Here is a 20,950-nt window from a genome sequence, read left to right as displayed (position 1 = left end):
GATCCCAGGATCCCAGGATCCCAGAACCCAGAACCCAGGACCCCAGAACCCAGGATCCCAGGACCCCAGAACCCAGGACCCCAGAACCCAGGATCCCAGGATCCCAGAACCCAGAACCCAGGACCCCAGAACCCAGGACCCCAGGACCCCAGAACCCAGGACCCCAGAACCCAGGACCCCAGGACCCCAGAACCCAGGACCCCAGAACCCAGGATCCCAGGATCCCAGGATCCCAGAACCCAGAACCCAGGACCCCAGAACCCAGGATCCCAGGACCCCAGAACCCAGGACCCCAGAACCCAGGATCCCAGGACCCCAGAACCCAGGACCCCAGAACCCAGGATCCCAGGATCCCAGAACCCAGAACCCAGGACCCCAGAACCCAGGACCCCAGGACCCCAGAACCCAGGACCCCAGAACCCAGGACCCCAGAACCCAGGACACAAAAACAGGAACAGGTTCTCCTTTGTGCCTCCATCTCAGCTCTAAACGCTGAGAAGAGGAGGAGGTGATAGTCTGTTTTTACTGCTGTACTTTATCACATACTATGATGCTCTTTATCTTCTTTTTACTTCACTTTCTTCTGTCTAACTTTATTGTGTTCTACTTTTACTTTACTTTCTTCTGTCTTGCTGCTGATGAAGGGACTGATCTGCACTTGACTAAATGACTTAGATTGCTGCTAATGTCCCTGTCCATCTTATGTTTTGTGTGATATTTTATTGTTTTTATTGTTTGTTTATTGTGAACACTTGTGTAACTGTGCATAACAAACCTCCCTTCCAGGGACAAATAATAAAGTTGAATTTAATCCTACGCCACACCTGCTACAACTCCCATCAACATCCCAACAGCCAAACACACTCAGAACTCATCCACCCTCAGACTTTAGAACTTTAACATCAAACACCTTTGGAGGGTTTCTGACCACGAGTCATCTCACTTCTCTCTGCATCTTTAGGTTCTACAGTCTTCAGTCTGGAGTAGAAGATCCAGAGACAGCAGGTCCACTACTGGACAAGAAAGTGAAGAGATTGTTGAGAAACATGGAGGTATGAGATCCCAGAATCAGCCACAAGGATGAGACTCTGGCAGAATAACAGCTAAATAAGGGAACATTGTGATATTATAACCTGTGATTTATAACTGATTCATGCTATAACCTAATAAATGTGTTAAAGCTAACACAAATACCTATTTTTATAATCTTTGTTTAAGAAGTAACTAAGTCAGAACAGCAACTCACTGTGAAAAGTGATGTTTTGGTTACCAGGAAAACTGATGTTTTTGATAGATATGACAAATATGAGGAACTAATGCTTTATTAAATGGAAATGCTTTTAAGAGTTTTGATTACTGTTAAACTAAGGTTTTTAACTTAGTAATGAAGTGAGAAGTCAAGAGCTAAGGTGAACTGGGGTCAAGTGTTCACAGTAAAGGTTATTAACCTCGAGGTAGACGTCAAGGATTTTTGTGAGTCTGACATCTGTTTCCTGACCGGAGGCCTGCTCTGAGCTGCAGATGGAACAAATACATTAATAGAGAAGTGAGACTGAGTGGAAGGGTCCAAACAGTCCAAACAGTTAGTTTCAGTTCCTCAAACATGGAGGGGTCTTAGGATGAGTTGGGGGGGGAGCTGGTGGAACAGTCCAGAATAGATGGTTTTAGTTCCTCCAGAGCACGCAGAGGCCACGAGGTCAGTGGATGGAAGCAGTGCACGAGTAAGGAGGGGGATGGATGCTGTCATCATGTATGTTAATTAAGGGTGCAGTTCTTGCATATGCAACAGGTTCAGTTGTTGTATAAATTGCACTGGATCGAGACACGAGTTGGGAGTCGTTGCGAGGTGGTCACTGGTTGCAAGCCAGGGTAGAAATGCTCTGAGCAAAGGGGATTTTACCACGTAACTCGGACGGGGGATTCAACATGATCTGCAAAGGAATATCTGTTCTATTGGAATTATGGACTGAAGGAGTGCTCTTTCTGCACTGTTTGAGGATTACGAAAGACTGTGATCTAAAAATAACGCTGACTGAAGGAATATAACTGAACTCTACTATTTCCAAAGGATTAACACCAGAATGGATTAACAAAGTTTTTACTGGCCCAAAGAACAAAAATGGATACAAGCAGATCTAAATGGGGACTGAACTCTCTCTCCACCTCCTCCCTGGAGCAGAGCCCAGCGGGGCGTCGGTCTTCAGGTGAGCAGCAGGTGAGGCCACACCCTCTGCTCTCCCCCTCCAAATTACATAGTCTGGGTGATTATTGCTCTTCTTAGATAAAAGCATAGTTCCAGTTAGGAGTCATATTAGAGGATTGTTATAGAAATTAATGTTTAATTGGTTGTCTGATGATTTATGGGCTATTGCTATTTTCCTGCTGAGATTATAATAAAACATTTATCCTGCAATTAAAGTTAACAGATTGGAAATTCTATTTATTTTTATCATGATGATGAATTAACCACATATATCTTCTCAGTTTGTAAAAAGTCAGGTTATTGTGTGCATTACATCTAAAACTGGTTCTGTCAGATTACCTAGTTGTTGGGGCCGAGGGTGGCCTTTTTTAAACTTATCCTTGGGGTTATCCATTCCTTAACCTCTAAATTTAAACCCAGCAACTTACCAAGTGCAGAATCCGATGAGAGAAAAGCTGCCGTTAACAGACGTGACTGGTAATTAATTTGACCATTGGAAAGTGGCTACTCAGTTGAGTTAGTTATCAGAGGAAGCAGGATAGATGTCTGGATGGAGGCAGTTAGAAGCTAGGTGAATTTTCTCGCTTACCAGCTTAAACGTTCCTCAGATCCCATCTGGGTTGTACCATATGGGCTACGGGAACCGGACCCGTTAGATGGAGAGCTGGTCCAGTAATCCTCTGATAGTTAATTTATTTATTTAATTAATTTAGGAGGTTACTGGCCCTAGGATTCAACAGGTTCAAAGACCAGAACAATCTCCTGCTCTCATTCTGGAACTGGGATGCCAGTTCCATCACCTCTATCCTCCACTTTAACAGTTCTGCTCACTGTGGCACCGGGATGCTAGTTTCATTAGCATTAGCATCTTTACACCTTGTCAACAGTCTCCTGTTTACATTTCCAGCACTGGGACACTAGTTTCTACTCATCCTGATACTCCCTCAAGCTTCTGTTTTAATTTTATACACAAAGATGCTCGAGACGCGAACACTAACAGTTAGATTCTCACTGAGGGCATCAAAACTAGGAATAGTGAAGGTCCTCTGACACATGCTCAGTAGCTCATAAAGCCAATGTAAGGAACATCTGTACCAAGGTGTGGTTTGGTCGCGAGACTCATGATGTTTGAAGCAGTTTAGTCCTTCAAACGTCAACAAATCACCTGAACCCCAAAACGTGTTGCCAAAATCCATGAGATAATCTGCATTTTATCCAGCACCATGTAGAAATGACATCAGTCTGTATTTGTAGAGAGCATCTCATGAATGTATAGCAGCACCGTTTAACGTTTCAGAACTCCAGAATAGAAGTGAAGAATATTTAGGGAGGGGGCTGCACAGTGGTGTAATGGTTAGCACTTTCACCTTGCAGCTAGAAGATCCCTGGTTCACGTCCCGGCTTTCCCGGGATCTTTCTGCATGGAGTTTGCATGTTCTCCCTGTGCATGCGTGGGTTTTGTCCGGGTACTCCGGCTTCCTCCCACAGTCCAAAAATATGCTGAGGTTAATTGATTATTCTAAATTGCCCGTAGGTGTGAATGTGAGAGTGATTGTTTGTCTCTGTATGTAGCCCTGTGACAGACTGGTGACCTGTCTAGGGTGTCCCCTGCCTTCACCTGAGTCAGCTGGGATAGACTCCAGCCCCCCATGACCCTAGTGAGGATTAAGTGGTGTATAGATAATGGATGGATGGATGGATGGATGGATGGATGGATGGAATATTTAGGGTTATAGACAGACATGCCCAATAAGGAACATGGTCTCCAATAACAATAATGACAATAATAATAATAATAATAATAATAATAATAATAATAATTATTATTATTATTATTATTATTATTATTATTGTTGTTATTATTATTACTGTCATTATTATTATTATTATTATTATTATTATTGTATCCACTAGAACCCATACAGTCATCTAGTGGAGTCCAACAGGATGGAGAATCTAATCCAACACGTCTCCGCTGCACTTCCTGATATTGACCACTAGAGGTCCTACTGGAGCCTCCAGTGATGAACCCTGTCTGGAATGACGTGTGGAAGCTTCAACATCAGCATCACTGGGAATGAACGAACGCATCTGGAATCATGGAGGAAACAAAGAAGCGTGGAATGAGTCAGAACATGTTTTATATTTTAGATTCTCTGGTTATTGTCTGGATGAGCTTCATGAGGGAGTCTATAAATAGAACCAAGCACCAGATTAGAAAGCAAAAAGCATAAATCCATTGTTCTTATTTATTATTGTTGTTGTTGTTTACTGTTTCCTGTAAACTGTACCAGTCTAAACTCTGGAGCTTCACAATTTCTTGTTTTAAAAACGAAACCGCGACGTCATCGGCGGCACCTGTGATGATTTCGGTGTCGCAGTGGCTGCTGGGAACTCTGCAGGTGTCAGGTATCAGGTGTGCTCGACCTGCTCCGCTCCTTCACCTGTTTCCTGCCGCCGAACGACCGAAACTCCGACTCACACCGGGACGAACAGCTCACAGAAGTGAGGCTCCGCTCCGGTTCACCGGGAGACACCTGCTGCCGCCGGTAACCTGCTGCCGCCGGTAACCTGCTGCCGCCGGTAACCTGCTGCTCACCTGTTCTCTCCTCTCACCTGCCGCTGCAATGACCGCGGGAAGCTCCGGACGTTAGAGTTCTGCGGACCACGAAGCGGAACCAGCCTCTGATGGATTTACTGGACTCAGGACAGAAGTTCAGTCCCACTCAGGTGAGTCCTACCTGCTACCGGCCGTGACGTCAGAGCGGGCTTCACCTGCGATCAGAATGAGGAAGTTTGTTTAGGAGGTCCAGACTGAGCTGGTTCTGATGGTTCTGTCCCAGTTCATGACTGGTTTCAAGCAGGAAGTGATTCAGAACCAGTTTAGATGAAAGTTATTCAGATCAGAACCATCAGAGGATTTATTTAGTCAGCAGGAAGTCCTGAGTTTCTTCTGTTTATGAACCAAATCTAACAGGAAGTTCACAGAAGACTGAGTAAAGATCAGATCCAGGTTTATTTTCACTCCATAGAAACCAGAAGTAAACAGAGAGAATAAAAGTTGGAGTTTCTTCTGAGATCAGGAACCAAAGTTACCCAGAAATCAGCTTTTATTTGTTCCCTTTATTTCAGCTCCAACAGGAAGCTAAAGTCCTGAAACAAACAGAAAATAATGAAATAAACTGATCAATAAGTTAAAAAACAGCAGAAAAATGTGTCCATAAAATAATATTTTTAGCTGTTTTAAATCCAGTAAACCTGTAATTTTCCTGGATTTTATCTCTAATTTAACAGAACAGACATTTAGTAAAATTACAGTTTTAAACTGATTCAGCATTTTTAATCTTTAATGTATTTTTCTTTTAAATAACTACAATTTTGTGTAAAATAACATCATTTTACATGATTTAAAAACAGTGTAAAGTAGTGTAATTTTACAATCAAACACTGTAAAAGAATAAATGGATATTATATTCTCCCTGGATATTATGTTTGATCTAAATAAACTGAAGTGTAAGAGCGAAATATTCCCAGAATTCCAGTTAAAGTTCAGATTTTACTGTGTCAGTGTTGCCAACTTGGCGACTTTCTCGCTAAATCTGGCACCTTTCCAGATCCTCCTGGCAACTTTTTTTTTGTCAAAAGCGACTAGCGACAAATCTAGCAACTTTTTCTGGTGTTTTGGAGACTCTGACATGAAAGCTCAGATCGTTCTGCAGTTACTGTCCTCAACGAACAGCAGGTGGCGCTATGAGCTCCTCCCCATCACAAAGCACAGCCGGTCAGTCTAGTAACCCCACAGCATCTCGCTGTCTGATTGGAGGAGACCCACATCACTCCGCGGCCAGACGGCAGATGAATCACGCAAAGTCGCTGCAGATCCTGTTCTGGCTTACAGAGCGGGATGTAAATGAAAATGTTTCTTCAAAAACATATTTTGGGTGTTCTATACTCACTTTTTTGTCTCTCCCACAATGCTATTCTTCTCTCCTACAATGTTAATGACAATTACATGCAAGCAAAAAATTATGCAAATTAGGCGATGACGTCATTTAGTGACTTCTAGTGACTTTTAGGACAGCCAATAGCTACTTCCCTTACTGAGGAGTTGGCAACACTGTACTGTGAGGAGTCAACAGACCACTGCTGCTTATCGACAGGATAGTTCACTGAGGCTAGACAGTTAGCGGCTATCCAGTTAGCAGCTAACTAGTTAGCAGCTAGTCTATTAGCAGCTAGCTAGTTAGCAGCTAGTTAATTGGCAGCTAACCAGATTAACACTGGAAATGTAAAGAACAGAATGAAAAGTTAGCAGCTATCCAGTTAGCTGCCAACCTGTTAGTCGCTAACCAGTTAGCCGTTGGATATGTAAAAAACAGAATGAAAAGTTAGCAGCTAACCAGTTAGCAGCTTTTTATATATTTATTTAACCTTTATTTTACCAGGAAGTCCCTGTTCTTTACATTTCCAATATTAATACAGTTAGCAGCTAACTGGTTAGCTGCAAATTGGTTAGCGGCTAACTGGTTAGCCACTAACTGGTTAGCAGAAAATATGACACTGATGGAAACATCAATGTTTTCCTCAGATGTTGTAAAAACTTTCTGTGACTAAATATGAACATAGCTCCCAAAAAAAAAAAATTCTGACTGATGATCAACAGAAAATAATTAAATTAAATTATTTGACGTTTTCCAGCCTTTATTTGAAGAACTTAACATCCACATTCAAACTCGCAGTATGCTGGGAAGTTTTTCATAATTTTTATTTAACAATTTATTGTAATAAATACGTTTATAATTTACATATTTTACTATATATTCCTTTTTTGTGCAATTACAGAAGATACCTAGAATAAATACTCAAATTTACTTTGTATTCATTTACATGTAAACTATAAAAGTCTAAACAAAAAAACAGGCCAAAACAGTTCATTTTTATTTTAACCCAGATTTTTCTAAAGTTTAAATAAATGAATTAAAAGTCAATGTTTTAGCAGCTCGGTGTCAAAATGTACAGAAAAGTAATTCCTGTAGTTAAAATACATTTTCTAGTCTGAATTTTAGATAACTTTTTAATGTTTAATAAAGTTTAACATCTTAAAATGAAAATATATCAATAATTATACACTGTTGAAATCACATTTAAACTGTACAAGGAATTAAAAGATAATTTAACCAGATAATCTGAATAAATTCCAGAACCAGTGCTCGATTTAACTAACTGGTTTAGAAACATATTTACAGCTGATCCTGACTGAATATCTGATTTTTATGTAGTGTTTCAGTAAATGTTGGCGTTATCTTGGTGACTGTTGTTTTTTTTTTTTTTTTTTAAATCTGATGATTTCTGTTGGTGTTTATTGGTCAAACAGGTTGTGGTTTCAGCTGAACCTTCCTGTCGGTTGTAGTTTAGACGTCTTGCTGTTGTCGGGTGGAGCAGCTCTTTAAATCAGAGTGCAGGACGCAGCTTGTTGAATTCCTGAGCAGCAACACCCAGAACAGGTTCACCATCAACCCTCAGAGTTCACATGAATCACTCTAAAACCTGTCAGAAGCTTCAGAAAACAGAACAACCAATCATCATCACCTGCTGCAGTCGCTGTTGGAGACGTCACGATGTCAGATGTCTGATAGTTGGAGCCTGAAATTCATTAAATCACGGTACAAAAAACAATAAATCAATGAAATGGATTTAACATCAACAGTTAACAATATCTGGAGCACACACTAAGAGCTATCGTTACATTAGCTGAAAAAAATGTAATGTTAGCAACTGTGTTAGCCTAAAAACATTAATGTTAGCCACTGTGTTAGCCTAATCAAGATAATGTTAGCCACTATGTTGGCCTAAAAACATTGTTAGCCACTGTGTTAGCCTACACATGATAATGTTAGCCACTGTGTTAGCCTAATCAAGATAATGTTAGCCACTATGTTAGCCTAAAAACATTAATGTTAGTCACTGTGTTAGCCTACGCATGATAATGTTAGTCACTGTGTTAGCCTACGCATGATAATGTTAGCCACTGTGTTAGCCTAATCAAGATAATATTAACCACTGTGCTAGCCTGAACAAGATAGTGTTAGCCACTTTGTTAGCCTAAAAACGTTAATGTTAGCCACTGTGTTAGCATAAAAACGTTAGTGTTAGCCACTGTGTTAGCCTAAACAAGATAATGATAGCCATGTGTTAGCCTAAACAAGATAATGTTAGCCACTGTGTTAGCCTACCCAAGATAATGTTGCATTGTTAGCTTAAACATGGTAACCTAAGTTGCTAAATTAGTTAAACCAAGATAGAAAAGGTTGCTATGTTAGCCTAAGTAGGATAATGTTAGCAGCTAGGTTTACCCTATCAGGACAATGTTAGCTGTGTTATTAACCTAAATAAGATAATGCTAGGCTTTCGAGATATTTTTAGCTGTAAGGTTTGCCTAAACAAAATAATATAAGCTGTTATGTTAGCTGAATCAAGATAATGGTAGTTGCTATATTGCCTAATCAAGACATTACTAGCTGCTAGACTTGATTAATCATGATAATAATAGCAGTTATGCTAGTCTAAGCAAGATGATATTAGCCGCTTTGTTAGCTTTAACACAATGATGCGCCGTTAATTTAAACTAAATAAAATAGGCTGCCATGTTAGCCTTAACAAGAAAATGCTAGCCCATTCAAATTAATACTAGCTGCTAGGTTTGTGTACACAAGATGTTTGCAGCTACATTAGCCTTATCAAGACAAGTTAGCCACTGTGTTAGCTTAAACAAGATAGCATTAGCCAAAACAAATAACGTTAGCTACACCAGCCTTGACAGGATAATGCTAACCTATACGATTTACCACTATCTGCTACGTTAGCCTAAACAAGACAGCATTAGTTGCTACATTTTCTGTCAACACAGACGATGGGATCCAAAATGTCAACAGTGAGATGAGAATCTGCTCAGAAAAGAAAATGGCTGTTTGAGTTCATCCCAAACTCCAGAATGAGGAGAAATGAAGCTGAGTTTTCCTCCTTCCGTCCTCCAGGACCCTGAATGGGACACGACGCTGCAGTTCCTCCCAGCGTCGGACACCCGGCAGCTGGAGAAGAAGCCGGGCTTCAGGAGGAAGCTGTGGATGGGAGTCGGGCTGCTGCTGGCGGCAGCCGCTCTGGCTCTGCTGACTGGACTGCTGGTTTGGCATTTCCACGGTGAGCAGCTCCATTTGTCCCACAAACATTCAGAAACACTCGTTCATCCTGAAATGTTGCTGCTTTGTTCTTCTGTCCTGGATTCTTTTATCACATCGTTCTTCCACAAAAAACCTCAAACAGTCATGTCAGGATATAAAGTAGTGACTAGCAGCTATGCGAACCTCAAACAGATGATCTTAGATTCTCTGCTAGCTGAAACAAGCTAATGTTAGCCTCTAGGTTAGCCTAAACAAGCTAATGTTAGCCTAGGCAAGATAATGCTAGGCTGTAAGTTAGCCTAGACAAGGTAATGTTAGCCTCAAAGTTAGCCTAGCCAAGCTAATGGTAGCCTCTAAGTTAGCCTAGCCAAGCTAATGGTAGCCTCTAAGTTAGCCTAGACACGCTAATGTTAGGCTCTAAGTTAGTCTCTTTGTCAGTTTAAACAAAATAATGTGAGCCACTATGCTAGCCTAGGCAAGCGAATGTTAGCCTCTAAGTTAAGCTAGGCAAGATAATGTTAGTTACTGTTAGTTTAGACAAGATTTTGTTAGCCTCCATGTTCATTTAAACGAGCTAATGTTAGCCCCTATGTTAGCTTCTCCATTAATCTAAATATGATATTAGCCATTATATTAGCATAAAAAAAGATAATATTCACCTAAACAAGATTAGCCTCTGCAATAGCCTAAACAAGATGATTTTAACCTCTGTTTACCTAAAGAAGATGATATTAGCCTCTATATTAGTTTGAATGAGGTGATGTTGGCCTTTATGCTTGGCTAAAAAATGTGTATGTTAGCCTCTGTGATAGAATAAACAAGATGATTTTAGCCTCTATGTTAGCCTTAAAAAGCTAATGCAGTAAGAACAAGCATGTTGCTGCTTCATTTTTCTTTCCTTGTGCGTTCTTCAGCCTGCATATTTAAAACCAACACATTTACAACCAAGCAGTAGTTTCATGACTGACAGATGAGATTTATTAGTTTGTTTTTTAAAAATGTCAGAATTTAGTTAGAAATCTTCAGAACTCTGGGTGATGTCTTCATTTATTAACTATAATAAAAACTGTAACTGACTGATTGTTTGGTTTGCCAAATCTAATTTTTACAATCAAACTTTGCAGTGAACCACAGCTGGAAACATGAAGCTTCACTTTTTGATTTGTCACACTTGTAATTTCTTCCAGAATTCTTGATGTAATAGTTGTCAGTAAATCTGTATCTACTCCACTCTGGGTTTTACAGCAGAGGAAACAGAGTACGAGGGTGTTTGACCCACATCAGAGTTCCATTCCTACAGATTGATGTAAGTCAGAACTCCAGCGAAAATGTAAACAAAGCCGTTCCGTGCATCACGATATCGATCAGTTCTTCATAAAAGTCATGAATACCAATGACTTTCATGCATTTATGAATCATTTTACTACAAGACAACAGAATATGTTGACCTGTTTTTACAACTTGAGCATTTTATTCTATCTAATTTCACTTCCATGGAGACGGCTTTCCTTTTCTTCCAAGCATCAGAAGACTCTGACTTGCGCTGGGAGCCATAATGAAGGACAAAAAGTTAGTGAATGTAGCACAATCCAAGGTGGAGTAGAACCAGAGAATGGAAACAAAGTCGTCTGATAGCGCCATGACAACGTATTCATCCACTCCGCTCATCAACTAGTTCCACGTAACCAGTTCTGACGTAACGATGAAACGCTGTAGGTCGTAAACTGAGGACCTGCCCGTAACCAGTTCCGACAAAACGCCGTAGGTCTAGGACGTCGTAAACCGAGGACCCTCTGTATTTATTGTTTCTGTCAGCCAGTTAGTGTGTAAATAAAGTTTTTTAAAGTCTTTGTGACTCTGCAGTGCGTAACGACGTCAGAGTGAAGCGCGTCTACATCGGATCGATGGAAATCAGCAGCCAGCCCTTCCTGCTGGCCTACGAAGATCCCAGCAGCAAACAGTTCAGTGACCTGGCAGCCCTGGTCCAACAGCAGGTGAGACATACCCGCCCCAAAGCATCATGGGAGGTCGATTCACAGTCTGTTGGCATCAAGTTCGACTTCCTGTGGTTGAGAGATGGAAATAACCAGATCGTTTCTCTTCCAGCTGAAGCTGATTTACTCCAGAAACTCGGTTCTTGACAAATACTTCAGAGACTCCACAGTTCAGGCCTTCAGGTACGTCTGAATGTCCGACACTGATGCCAGGAAGAACCTATCAGACTGTTTGGTTCTTTCTCTACAGCAGTTTTAGTGTATTTAATGGAGACATGCATAGTTTTACCTTCATACTAGGAATATTTTTGTAATTTGCAAACAGAGCACTAGAGGTCAGTGTTTGACCAGGTTCTACTCCAACATCTAAACCCCCTCTCCTGTTAATGTTCTGTTTCCACTCCATTAAAAATCAACTAAATCTGAACAACTGGACAGTTGTCAGTAGGTCTACTCTAGAACTTTCTACAGTTGTCAGTAGGTCTACTCTAAAACTTTCTCCAGTTGTCAGTAGGTCTACTCTAGAATTTTCTCCAATTGTCGGTAGGTCTACTCTAGAACTTTCATCCAGGTGTCGGTAGGTCTACTCTAGAACTTTCTCCAGCTGTCGGTAGGTCTACTCTAGAACTTTCTCCAGCTGTTGGTAGGTCTACTCTAGAACTTTCTCCAGGGGACGTTCTCCTTTCTTGCTTCCAGTCTTTAAGTTTAGTCTCAATTAGAACAACTGTAAAGATCACTGATTAATATCTGCTATCTTGTGCCTGGGGGACGGGAACGGGACTTTGTTCAGATTTGGTTGACTGTTTTTCTGACTTAACATATTCTTTAACTGTAGAACTGTTCCTTTAGAAACTGTGAAGTTAAGTTCGTACGTATCGTCTTGTGTCGTTGTGTTGCAGTGAGGGAGATGGTGGTGGTGACAGCGTCGTTGTGTACTACGAGTCAGAGTTCGATGTTCCTGTCCCTCAGCAGGACTCGTTGGACGAAGCCATCGGGTCTCTGGAGCCGCCGGCAGAAATTCAGCCAAGCCGACATGGACGAATCCTGCTGAAGCCCACAGAAGCTCTGGACGTCAACAGCGTCATCTCACGAGGTTCACAGGATACTAAAGCTTTTCTAACCAACTTTATTTACAAAACAGAGTCAGCTGCTACATTAGCCGAAACATGATGTTAGCTTGTACATTTGCCTAAACATTACTAATGTTCCGTTAAATAAACTAACATTACATGCTACATTAACCTAAACATGATAACATTAGCTGCTATGTTAACCAAAATAAACTAACATTAGGTTTTATCCATCCATCCATCCATCCATCCATCCATCCATCCATCCATCCATCCATCCATTATCTATACACCGCTTAATCCTCACTAGGGTCGCGGGGGGGCTGGAGCCTATCCCAGCTGACTCGAGCGAAGGCAGGGGACACCCTAGACAGGTCGCCAGTCTGTCGCAGGGCTACATATATAGACAAACAAGCACTCACACATTCACACCTACGGGCAATTTAGAGTAATCAATTAACCTCAGCATATTTTTGGACTGTGGGAGGAAGCCGGAGTACCCGGAGAAAACCCACGCATGCACAGGGAGAACATGCAAACTCCATGCAGAAAGATCCCGGGAAAGCCGGGACGCGAACCAGGGATCTTCTCGCTGCAAGGCGAAAGTACTAACCACTACGCCACTGTGCAGCCCCATTAGGTTTTATATTAGCCTAAATAAACTAACACTAGGTGCTACGTTAGCCTAAATAAACTAACACTAGATGCTACGTTAGCCTAAATAAACTAACACTAGGTACTACGTTAGCCTAATAAACTAACACTAGGTACTACATTAGCCTAAATAAACTAACACTAGATGCTACGTTAGCCTAAATAAACTAACACTAGGTGCTACGTTAGCCTAATAAACTAACACTAGGTACTACATTAGCCTAAATAAACTAACACTAGGCGCTACATTAGCCTAAACATGATAACATTAGCTGCTATGTTAGCCTAAATAAACTAACATTTGCTGCTACGTTAATCTAAATAAACCAACACTAGGTGCTACGTTAGCCGAAATAAACTAACATTAGGTGCTACATTAGCCTAAACATGATAACATTAGCTGCTATGTTAGCCTAAATAAACTAACATTTGCTGCTACATTAATCTAAATAAACTAACACTAGGTGCTACGTTAGCCTAAATAAACTAACATTAGGTGCTACATTAGCCTAAACATGATAACATTAGCTGCTATGTTAGCCTAAATAAACTAACACAAGGTGCTACATTGGCCTAAAGAAACTAACACTAGGTATTACCTTAGACTAAATAAACTAACACTAGGTGCTACATTAGCCTAAACATGATAACATTAGCTGCTATGTTAGCCTAAATAAACTAACATTTGTTGCTACGTTAATCTAAATAAACTAACACTAGGTGCTACGTTAGCCGAAATAAACTAACATTAGGTGCTACATTAGCCTAAACATGATAACATTAGCTGCTATGTTAGCCTAAATAAACTAACACTAGGTGCTACGTTAGTTTAAATAAACTTATATTAGGTGCCACGTTAGCCTAAATAAACTAACACTAGGTGCTACGTTAGCCTAAATAAACTAACACTAGGTGCTACGTTAGCCTAAATAAACTAACACTAGGTGCTACGTTAGCCTAAATAAACTAACGTTCAGTGCTATGTTAGCCTAAACAGTCAAAATGTTTGACTCATGTCTTTGTGTTCACAGTGATCGATCCTCGCATGATCAGAACCTCATTATTTGGTGAGAGCAGCTTTTCTTTTGGACATTTCTGTTAATCGGTTGGAATTTTCTGAAATGTATTAAATTTGTTCATAATGTGGTGTCACACAGATGACAATAAACCAAGATTTCACATCCACGATCCTTTGAACTCATCCTGAAGCAGACGCCTGAACGAGGCCTTTTGAAAATGTTTGACATCGTGTTTATTTCCAGTGAAGAAGTCCTTCGACATCCACGTCCATGAAGAAGCCTTCGTCCAGTCGCCCGGCTTCCCCGACTCTTCATACCCTCCCAACATCTACCTGCAGTGGAGGCTTCGGGCCGATCCGGGCCATCGAGTCTGGCTCAAATTCCACACTCTGATCCTGGAGGACGACTGTCAGCAAGACTTCATCAAAATCTACGACTCGCTGGTTCCCATCGAGCAGCGAGTGCTGACAGAGTGAGACTCACGGCTCTTTACCACAATCACAGCTTAGATCAGCGTACTTTTCACTGTAATGTTTCAAAAATGGGTAAACAGCAGCTAAAAACAGGTGCATTCCAGGTTTGACCAAAACTGCTGACTTCTCACAGCTGACCAATCAGACAGGAAGTTGTCTTCTTTGGTTCCAGATGAATGTTGACATCGATGCTGTCCGACCTTCCAACACACAGTTCAGACTCCATATCGTCTGCCTGCTTACATATAATTGGTTTTCCTGTTTTGGTTAAAAATGAGACTAATGAGATTACGGCAAACCAAAAAACGACCCGTTTTCTACTCTGTTATGTTTGATTTTAAACGGACAGTGAAAAAAACCTGAAAATGGGCCAGTTTTCTTGTTTGTTTTATTGTTGTTGGTGTAAAAGGAGAAAGGACACACTGGTTTATGACGGAAACATTTAAAATGGTCCTCTTTTGTATTTTTTGTTGTTTGTTTGAAATGAAAGAATAAATAACGAACCATTTCTTTTTTTTTTTTTTTAAATTTAGTCTGAAATGGGAAAAGTAAAAAATAAGCTTGTTTTCTCATTTTATTCTCTCTTGGTTTAAAATGGACAGAAACTAGACAATGTTCTCACTTTTTCTTTGATTTTTAAGATGGAAAAATAAAAAATGGGCACTCTGAGGGCATCAGTAGAAAATAACAGGACTTCTCTCTTGGGTTCTTTAAGATGATTTGACTCTGAACAGAAGAAGCTTCTTAGGTGAAGGTGAGACTTCTTCAAGAACCTAAAAGAGAAGTCCAGTTGCTTTCTTTTGAAGCTCCTAGGATGAACATGATGATTATATTTTAGCACAAAGATGTAAATCCCTCCACTGTTGTTTACCAGAGCAGACCCTAACATGTCCTCCTAACATGTCCTCCTAACATGTCCTTCTAACATGTCCTTCTAACATGTCCTCCTGTCTGTCCTCCTAACATGTCCTCCTAACATGTCCTCCTAACATGTCCTCCTGTCTGTCCTCCTAACATGTCCTCCTAACATGTCCTCCTAACATGTCCTCCTGTCTGTCCTCCTAACATGTCCTCCTAACATGTCCTCCTAACATGTCCTTCTAACATGTCCTCCTGTCTGTCCTCCTAACATGTCCTCCTAACATGTCCTCCTGTCTGTCCTCCTAACATGTCCCCCTGTCTCCTCAGACAGTGTGGATATCCTCACAACTCTCTGTCCTTCTTGTCGTCTGGAAACGTCATGTTGCTGACATTGGTCACCAGCGAGGACAAGAACTTCCCTGGTTTCAGAGCCTTCTACTCCCAGATCCCCTCAACTGAACTCAGTAAGTTCAGTTCTCTGAGGAACAACAAGCTGTTTACAGGAACGTGTGGAGCTGGTTGAATTCTCTAGAGATTCATTTGGTTTTCTTGAAGCTGATTATTTGATTTACTTCATGAACTAAATTCAAATTTCTGCAACAACAAAACCTGAGCATAGTTTAAGAGTGTAAGATTGACTTAACTCCACTTCTTCATATTTAGATCCAACAGTACATTTAAGCTAGTTAGCAGCTAAAAGTGAATCTGCAAATAGATTAATTAAACTATTGATCCTTTCAGATGTTGATTCATTGTGAACTGAATATCTTTGGGTTCTGGTTGGACATACTGAGACGTTTCTTCTCACGGTTTTATTCTATCTTTCATTAATGTGTTGCTGTGAACCGTCTGTCTTCTTCAGAGTGTGGAGGTAAAATGACTGCAGATGAAGGTTCCTTCTCTTCACCGTTCTTTCCCTCCAACTATCCTCCACGAACCTCATGTGTCTGGACCATCGAGGTGAGTCCACGTAATTCCCACATTTTATGGAACTAATGGGAGGAACAAGTGAAACCTGTTTAGCAGGACGCTAACATTCCTTAAAATAAAATGTATTCTTAGAGCTTTACCATCCTGGAGGGTGAAGGACATTTAAATTTACCAGGATCTTCCTCTGAAGAGACTGAATCAGATCAGGACATTCATGACAATTTGAGCTTCTCCTTTGTCTTTGTCTTCTTGATCTTCTTCATCATCTACATATTTGTTTTTGCTGTCTACATCTGTGTCCTAGTGCTCTCATCTTCACCTTCATTGCCTTCATCTGTGTCTTTGTATTCTTAGATCTTCAACTTTGTCATTTTCATTTTCTTCTATCTTTGTATTCTTTGTCTTCTTCATCATCGTCTTCATCTTTGCCTTCATATTCTCCATCATCTTCATGTCCCCCCCCCGCGACCCTAATGAGGATTAAGCGGTGTATAGTTGATAGATGGATGGATGGGTTCATAGCTCAGCTCTAATCACTGATTCATGTTTATCAGTCTTTAAAGACATAGTTATTCTGAATTAGTTTCACATAGTTTGGGATTTTTTAATTGTGTTTTGATGGAGCTTAAGTAGAAATCATCTGGTGAAATGTCTTCAAGAACCTATAAGAGAAGTCCATTTGATTTCTGCTGAAGTTCCTACGATTACCCTGACCTGGATAACTGAGAATCTACACAGACTAGTTGTGTTTCATAATTTTCTCGTCTTTATTTTTCTTTTTCAGGCCTCGAAGTACAAGTTTGTGAAGGTTCAGTTCAACAAGTTCTCTATGGGAAACCAGAGTAGCCAGTGTCCCAATGATTACGTGGACGTCAACGGTCAAAGGTCAGTATTACTTCATTCATTCATACGTCTTCTGAGACACGTTTACACGAGTGCCTCACCTCTGAGCATCTTCATATTGAGCACTGACAAAAACTGTGTCAGATTTTTAGTAATGTGCTCTGTGATTGATTATAGTCACAGTAACTTGGAGGTAACTGACTTGAAGTATGATTTCTGGACTTGTTACCCAACCCAACTGTGGTGACTTCCTGCTGGGACACGGAGATCATATGACTTGCACAAAGCCAAGACTACAATGAATGATTTGCATTCCGTGACATGGACATAATGACTTGTGAGGAGACAGAATTATTGTTTAGCAAGTCACAGGAAAGTCTTTATTATAAAGTTCCAATTCAAGACCAACTAGTCCCAAATCAAAACTGTTACTTTCTGCAACAAGTCCCCAGCAAAGGTCAAGTTCCATTTCATGACCAACAAATCCCTAGTCAAAACCAACCAGTGACTAGTAAAGACCAGCAAATTCTATCTTAAGATCAGGGGTCCCTAGTCAACACCACTTATTTCTGAGTCAGGACCGACCAAAAAATCCTCAGTCAAAGCCAAGAAGTCCAATGTAAAGACAAACAAGTTTGTTCTAAAGCCTAACAAATTCTGATTTCCTAGTAAAGGCCAATGAGTTCCATGTTTAACCCTAACCCAAGAAATGCTGAGTCAAGACCAATGAATCTCAAGTCAAGACCACAATGTTCAGAGTCAGGACCAACCAGCAAGTCATGAATCAAGGCAAGTCCCCAGTGAGGACAAAATTCTGCATCAAAAATAATTTTAAAAAATCCTCAATCAAGACCAGCAAATCTCCAATAAAGAACAGTTCCCTCTTAGGAAAACTACACCCCAATACACGACCAGTAAGTCCCATGGCAAGGTTATGCGTTTCCTGTCAAGATTATCAAGTTGAAGACCAACAAATCCAAATTTAAGACAAGTCCCAAATGAAGACTTCTAATTTCTGAGTCAGAAACAACCAACAAGCTCCTAGTTACGTCCAGTGAGTCCTCAGCTGTAACCATTGTGTTTTGAGTCATGAATCTTCTCTAACATTGATGCTTATTGTCCTGTATTGATCTAAAAGCGCCACCTATTTGTCTCTTTGTGTTGCAGATTGTGTGGCAGAAAGTCAGAAAGCACCGTGATCACCAGCAGGAGCAACAAGATGACCATCAAGTTTAACTCGGACTCGTCCTACGTCAACCAGGGTTTCAGTGCCGTGTATGAAGCATTTGTCCCAACCAACCGTAAGACCCTGTTTTTTAGCAAGTCATTGGTTTTCAGATTGATTACCGGCCTTCCAGACCGATTAATGAAGGTGTGTCATGTTATTGTACAGCTTGTCCGGGAAGGTTTCAGTGTGGCAACAATCTTTGCATCAACAAGACTCTGCAGTGTGACGGCTGGAGCGACTGTGGGGACGACAGCGATGAGGTCAACTGTAGTAAGTCCCGGTCATCAAACAAAATCTGTGGATGAAGTAACCTTTACTGAATGTGGACTGAATGTGTTGCTGGTTTTTCCTTTGTGTCTCTGCTCAGAGTGTGAGGCATCGCAGATGAAGTGTAAAAATGGTCGCTGTAAGCCGAAGTTGTGGGAATGTGATGGGAATGACGACTGCGGGGACAACTCCGATGAAGAAAACTGTGGTCGGTCCAACTGAATAAATACAGCTAAACGAAAATCAATCTCTCACTAATACTGCACATACAAACTGATTCAGGTGCTAAAATACATCAACATCTGAACTCTGGAGCATAAATATCTGATCAAAACAGGCCTTTATGGTCGCATTTGAATTGAAACTACTCCAGATTAAATCATCTACTAGGGTGTCCTGATTAAATGCGTTTTCTGTTGTTTTATTTGTTCTAAATTTGATCTGAGTTATTCAATATTAAGAGCTGTTGTACCTGGTTGTACCACCAGGTGGAGCTCTTGCTGTTTGATGCTGTAGCAACCTCAGAAGGTGGAAACTTCACATTGACAAACAGAGACTGTTGTGGGGAGTTTAGCTCATAAAGGAGCACCATGACAGAGACTTGAGTGACATTTAGTGACCTCAGGCCAGCAAAAAGTTTAAGTTGGGATGAATTAGGACAATAATTTTGCATTCTAGTGGAACATCTTATGGCTGTTTTTGCAGAGTTTTGTCGTGTTTGGATGTGACACCAGATGTAAACTAAGAGTCTGGTACAGAAATCTGTGTTAATTCTGATCACTTCAACAGCCTGATCAGCCCTGATCCAGATCTTAGCATCACGATGGGTCATCCATCTCCACTTCTTGACAAATGTGAAGGCAGTAAAGCATATCTGATTGTAAGAAACTGTTTCCTCAGTGAACATGTTTCTTTTTCTTTGCAGTAAAATGCAGAAAAGGACAGTTTTCCTGCAGAACTGGGCTCTGTATCTCGGAAAAGCAGGTGTGTAATGGAAAAGACGACTGCGGTGACGGATCTGACGAATCCAAATGTGAAAAATGTAAGAATCCATTTTCCATTCCATCTAAAAGAAAAGAGATGTTGCAAGACTTCTGTGTCTCAGTGGTCCTTCTGTTTGTCTTTGTGTTTGCTTTGTGACTCTGTTGTCATTCTGTGTCTCTTTGTAGATGTGTTTTCCTCTTTATAATCACTTTATGTCTGTGCAGTGTCGTGTTGCTTGCAGACTTATGACGGATCCATCTCTCCCATAATGGACATGCAACAGCCTCAGAAACTTTTGATAGCACCTCTTGTATAAATGTTGAAGGATCAAACTCACAGGATCCTATATTTCCTATAATGCAGCTGGGTAGCTTCTTTCTTTAGATGCTGTCTTCCATTCTATATCAGAGTATTGTTGTTTGCAAGACATCATAAAAAACAAAGTTTGAAGGACAACTAGCGAATAAACCGAACCTCATGTGTAAGACTGGTGGATTCTTGTGTTACTAAGCTTGTGATGTGATGTTTGTTACTGAGATGCTGATGTTTTTGTCGTGTTGTGTAGCTCTGGTGCTGCAGCGGTGCTCAGAGTTTACCTTCCGCTGCACCGACGGACGCTGCATCAGCAAACTGAACCCAGAGTGTGATGGAGAGCGAGACTGTGAGGATGGATCTGACGAGGCTGACTGTCGTACGTTCAACACTCACAGTTACCTGCTTAGTGTCTCTTTGGGGACATCTACACTGATCAGGCATAACATTCTGACCACCTGCCTCATATGCTGTTGGTCCCTCTATGCTGCTAGAACTCCTCTGACCCAGTGGTTCATCAGAACCTCTGGGGATCCTGTGGATCCTGTGGATTCTGTGGGTTGCAGGGCGGACCTACCTAGATCAGGCTGATGCTGGACCATCCCACAGATGATCAGTCAGATCTGGATGTGGGAAGTGTGGAACCTGGGGAAACACCTTAGCTGTGTCGTGTTCCCCGGGTTCTCCTGAGCAGTTTTTGTGGTGATGTGTCGGGGTGCATTGTCCTGCTGACGGTGGAAACTGGTATCACACTGGACAAAATGCTCCTCTCAAAACAAGAAAAACACTTATTTCTAGGAACTTTTACCTTGAAATAAGTGAAAAATCTGGCAATAGAAGAAGTGAAAAATGGCTTGGTAAGATTTCTAGAAATACGATATGATATTTAGAATATTGAGATCTTAAAATTAGCTGGGAAAACTTATTTAAAGCT

The 20,950-nt window shown here is 40.9% G+C and overlaps 1 protein-coding gene across 1 annotated transcript in view; it reads left to right on the top strand.

Moving 5' to 3' along the window:
• Positions 1-4,583: 4,583 nt before the first annotated feature.
• Positions 4,584-20,950, top strand: part of LOC111586977 (suppressor of tumorigenicity 14 protein homolog) — a 31,445-nt gene continuing 15,078 nt past the window's right edge. Inside the window, exons 1-15 of the mRNA XM_055013128.1 lie at positions 4,584-4,933; positions 9,238-9,400; positions 11,245-11,375; positions 11,488-11,558; positions 12,275-12,468; positions 14,131-14,166; positions 14,362-14,590; positions 15,780-15,916; positions 16,315-16,412; positions 17,167-17,267; positions 18,393-18,526; positions 18,619-18,723; positions 18,821-18,928; positions 19,646-19,762; positions 20,270-20,395. Of these exons, the coding sequence (XP_054869103.1) occupies positions 4,892-4,933; positions 9,238-9,400; positions 11,245-11,375; positions 11,488-11,558; positions 12,275-12,468; positions 14,131-14,166; positions 14,362-14,590; positions 15,780-15,916; positions 16,315-16,412; positions 17,167-17,267; positions 18,393-18,526; positions 18,619-18,723; positions 18,821-18,928; positions 19,646-19,762; positions 20,270-20,395 (1,792 nt within the window). The 5' untranslated portion in view covers positions 4,584-4,891. The remainder of the gene's footprint in view (positions 4,934-9,237; positions 9,401-11,244; positions 11,376-11,487; positions 11,559-12,274; positions 12,469-14,130; positions 14,167-14,361; positions 14,591-15,779; positions 15,917-16,314; positions 16,413-17,166; positions 17,268-18,392; positions 18,527-18,618; positions 18,724-18,820; positions 18,929-19,645; positions 19,763-20,269; positions 20,396-20,950) is intronic.

This window comes from Amphiprion ocellaris, chromosome 8 (assembly GCF_022539595.1).
Source record: "Amphiprion ocellaris isolate individual 3 ecotype Okinawa chromosome 8, ASM2253959v1, whole genome shotgun sequence".
NCBI classification, from domain to species: Eukaryota; Metazoa; Chordata; class Actinopteri; family Pomacentridae; genus Amphiprion; species Amphiprion ocellaris.
This window is presented reverse-complemented; position numbering and strand designations above follow the sequence as displayed.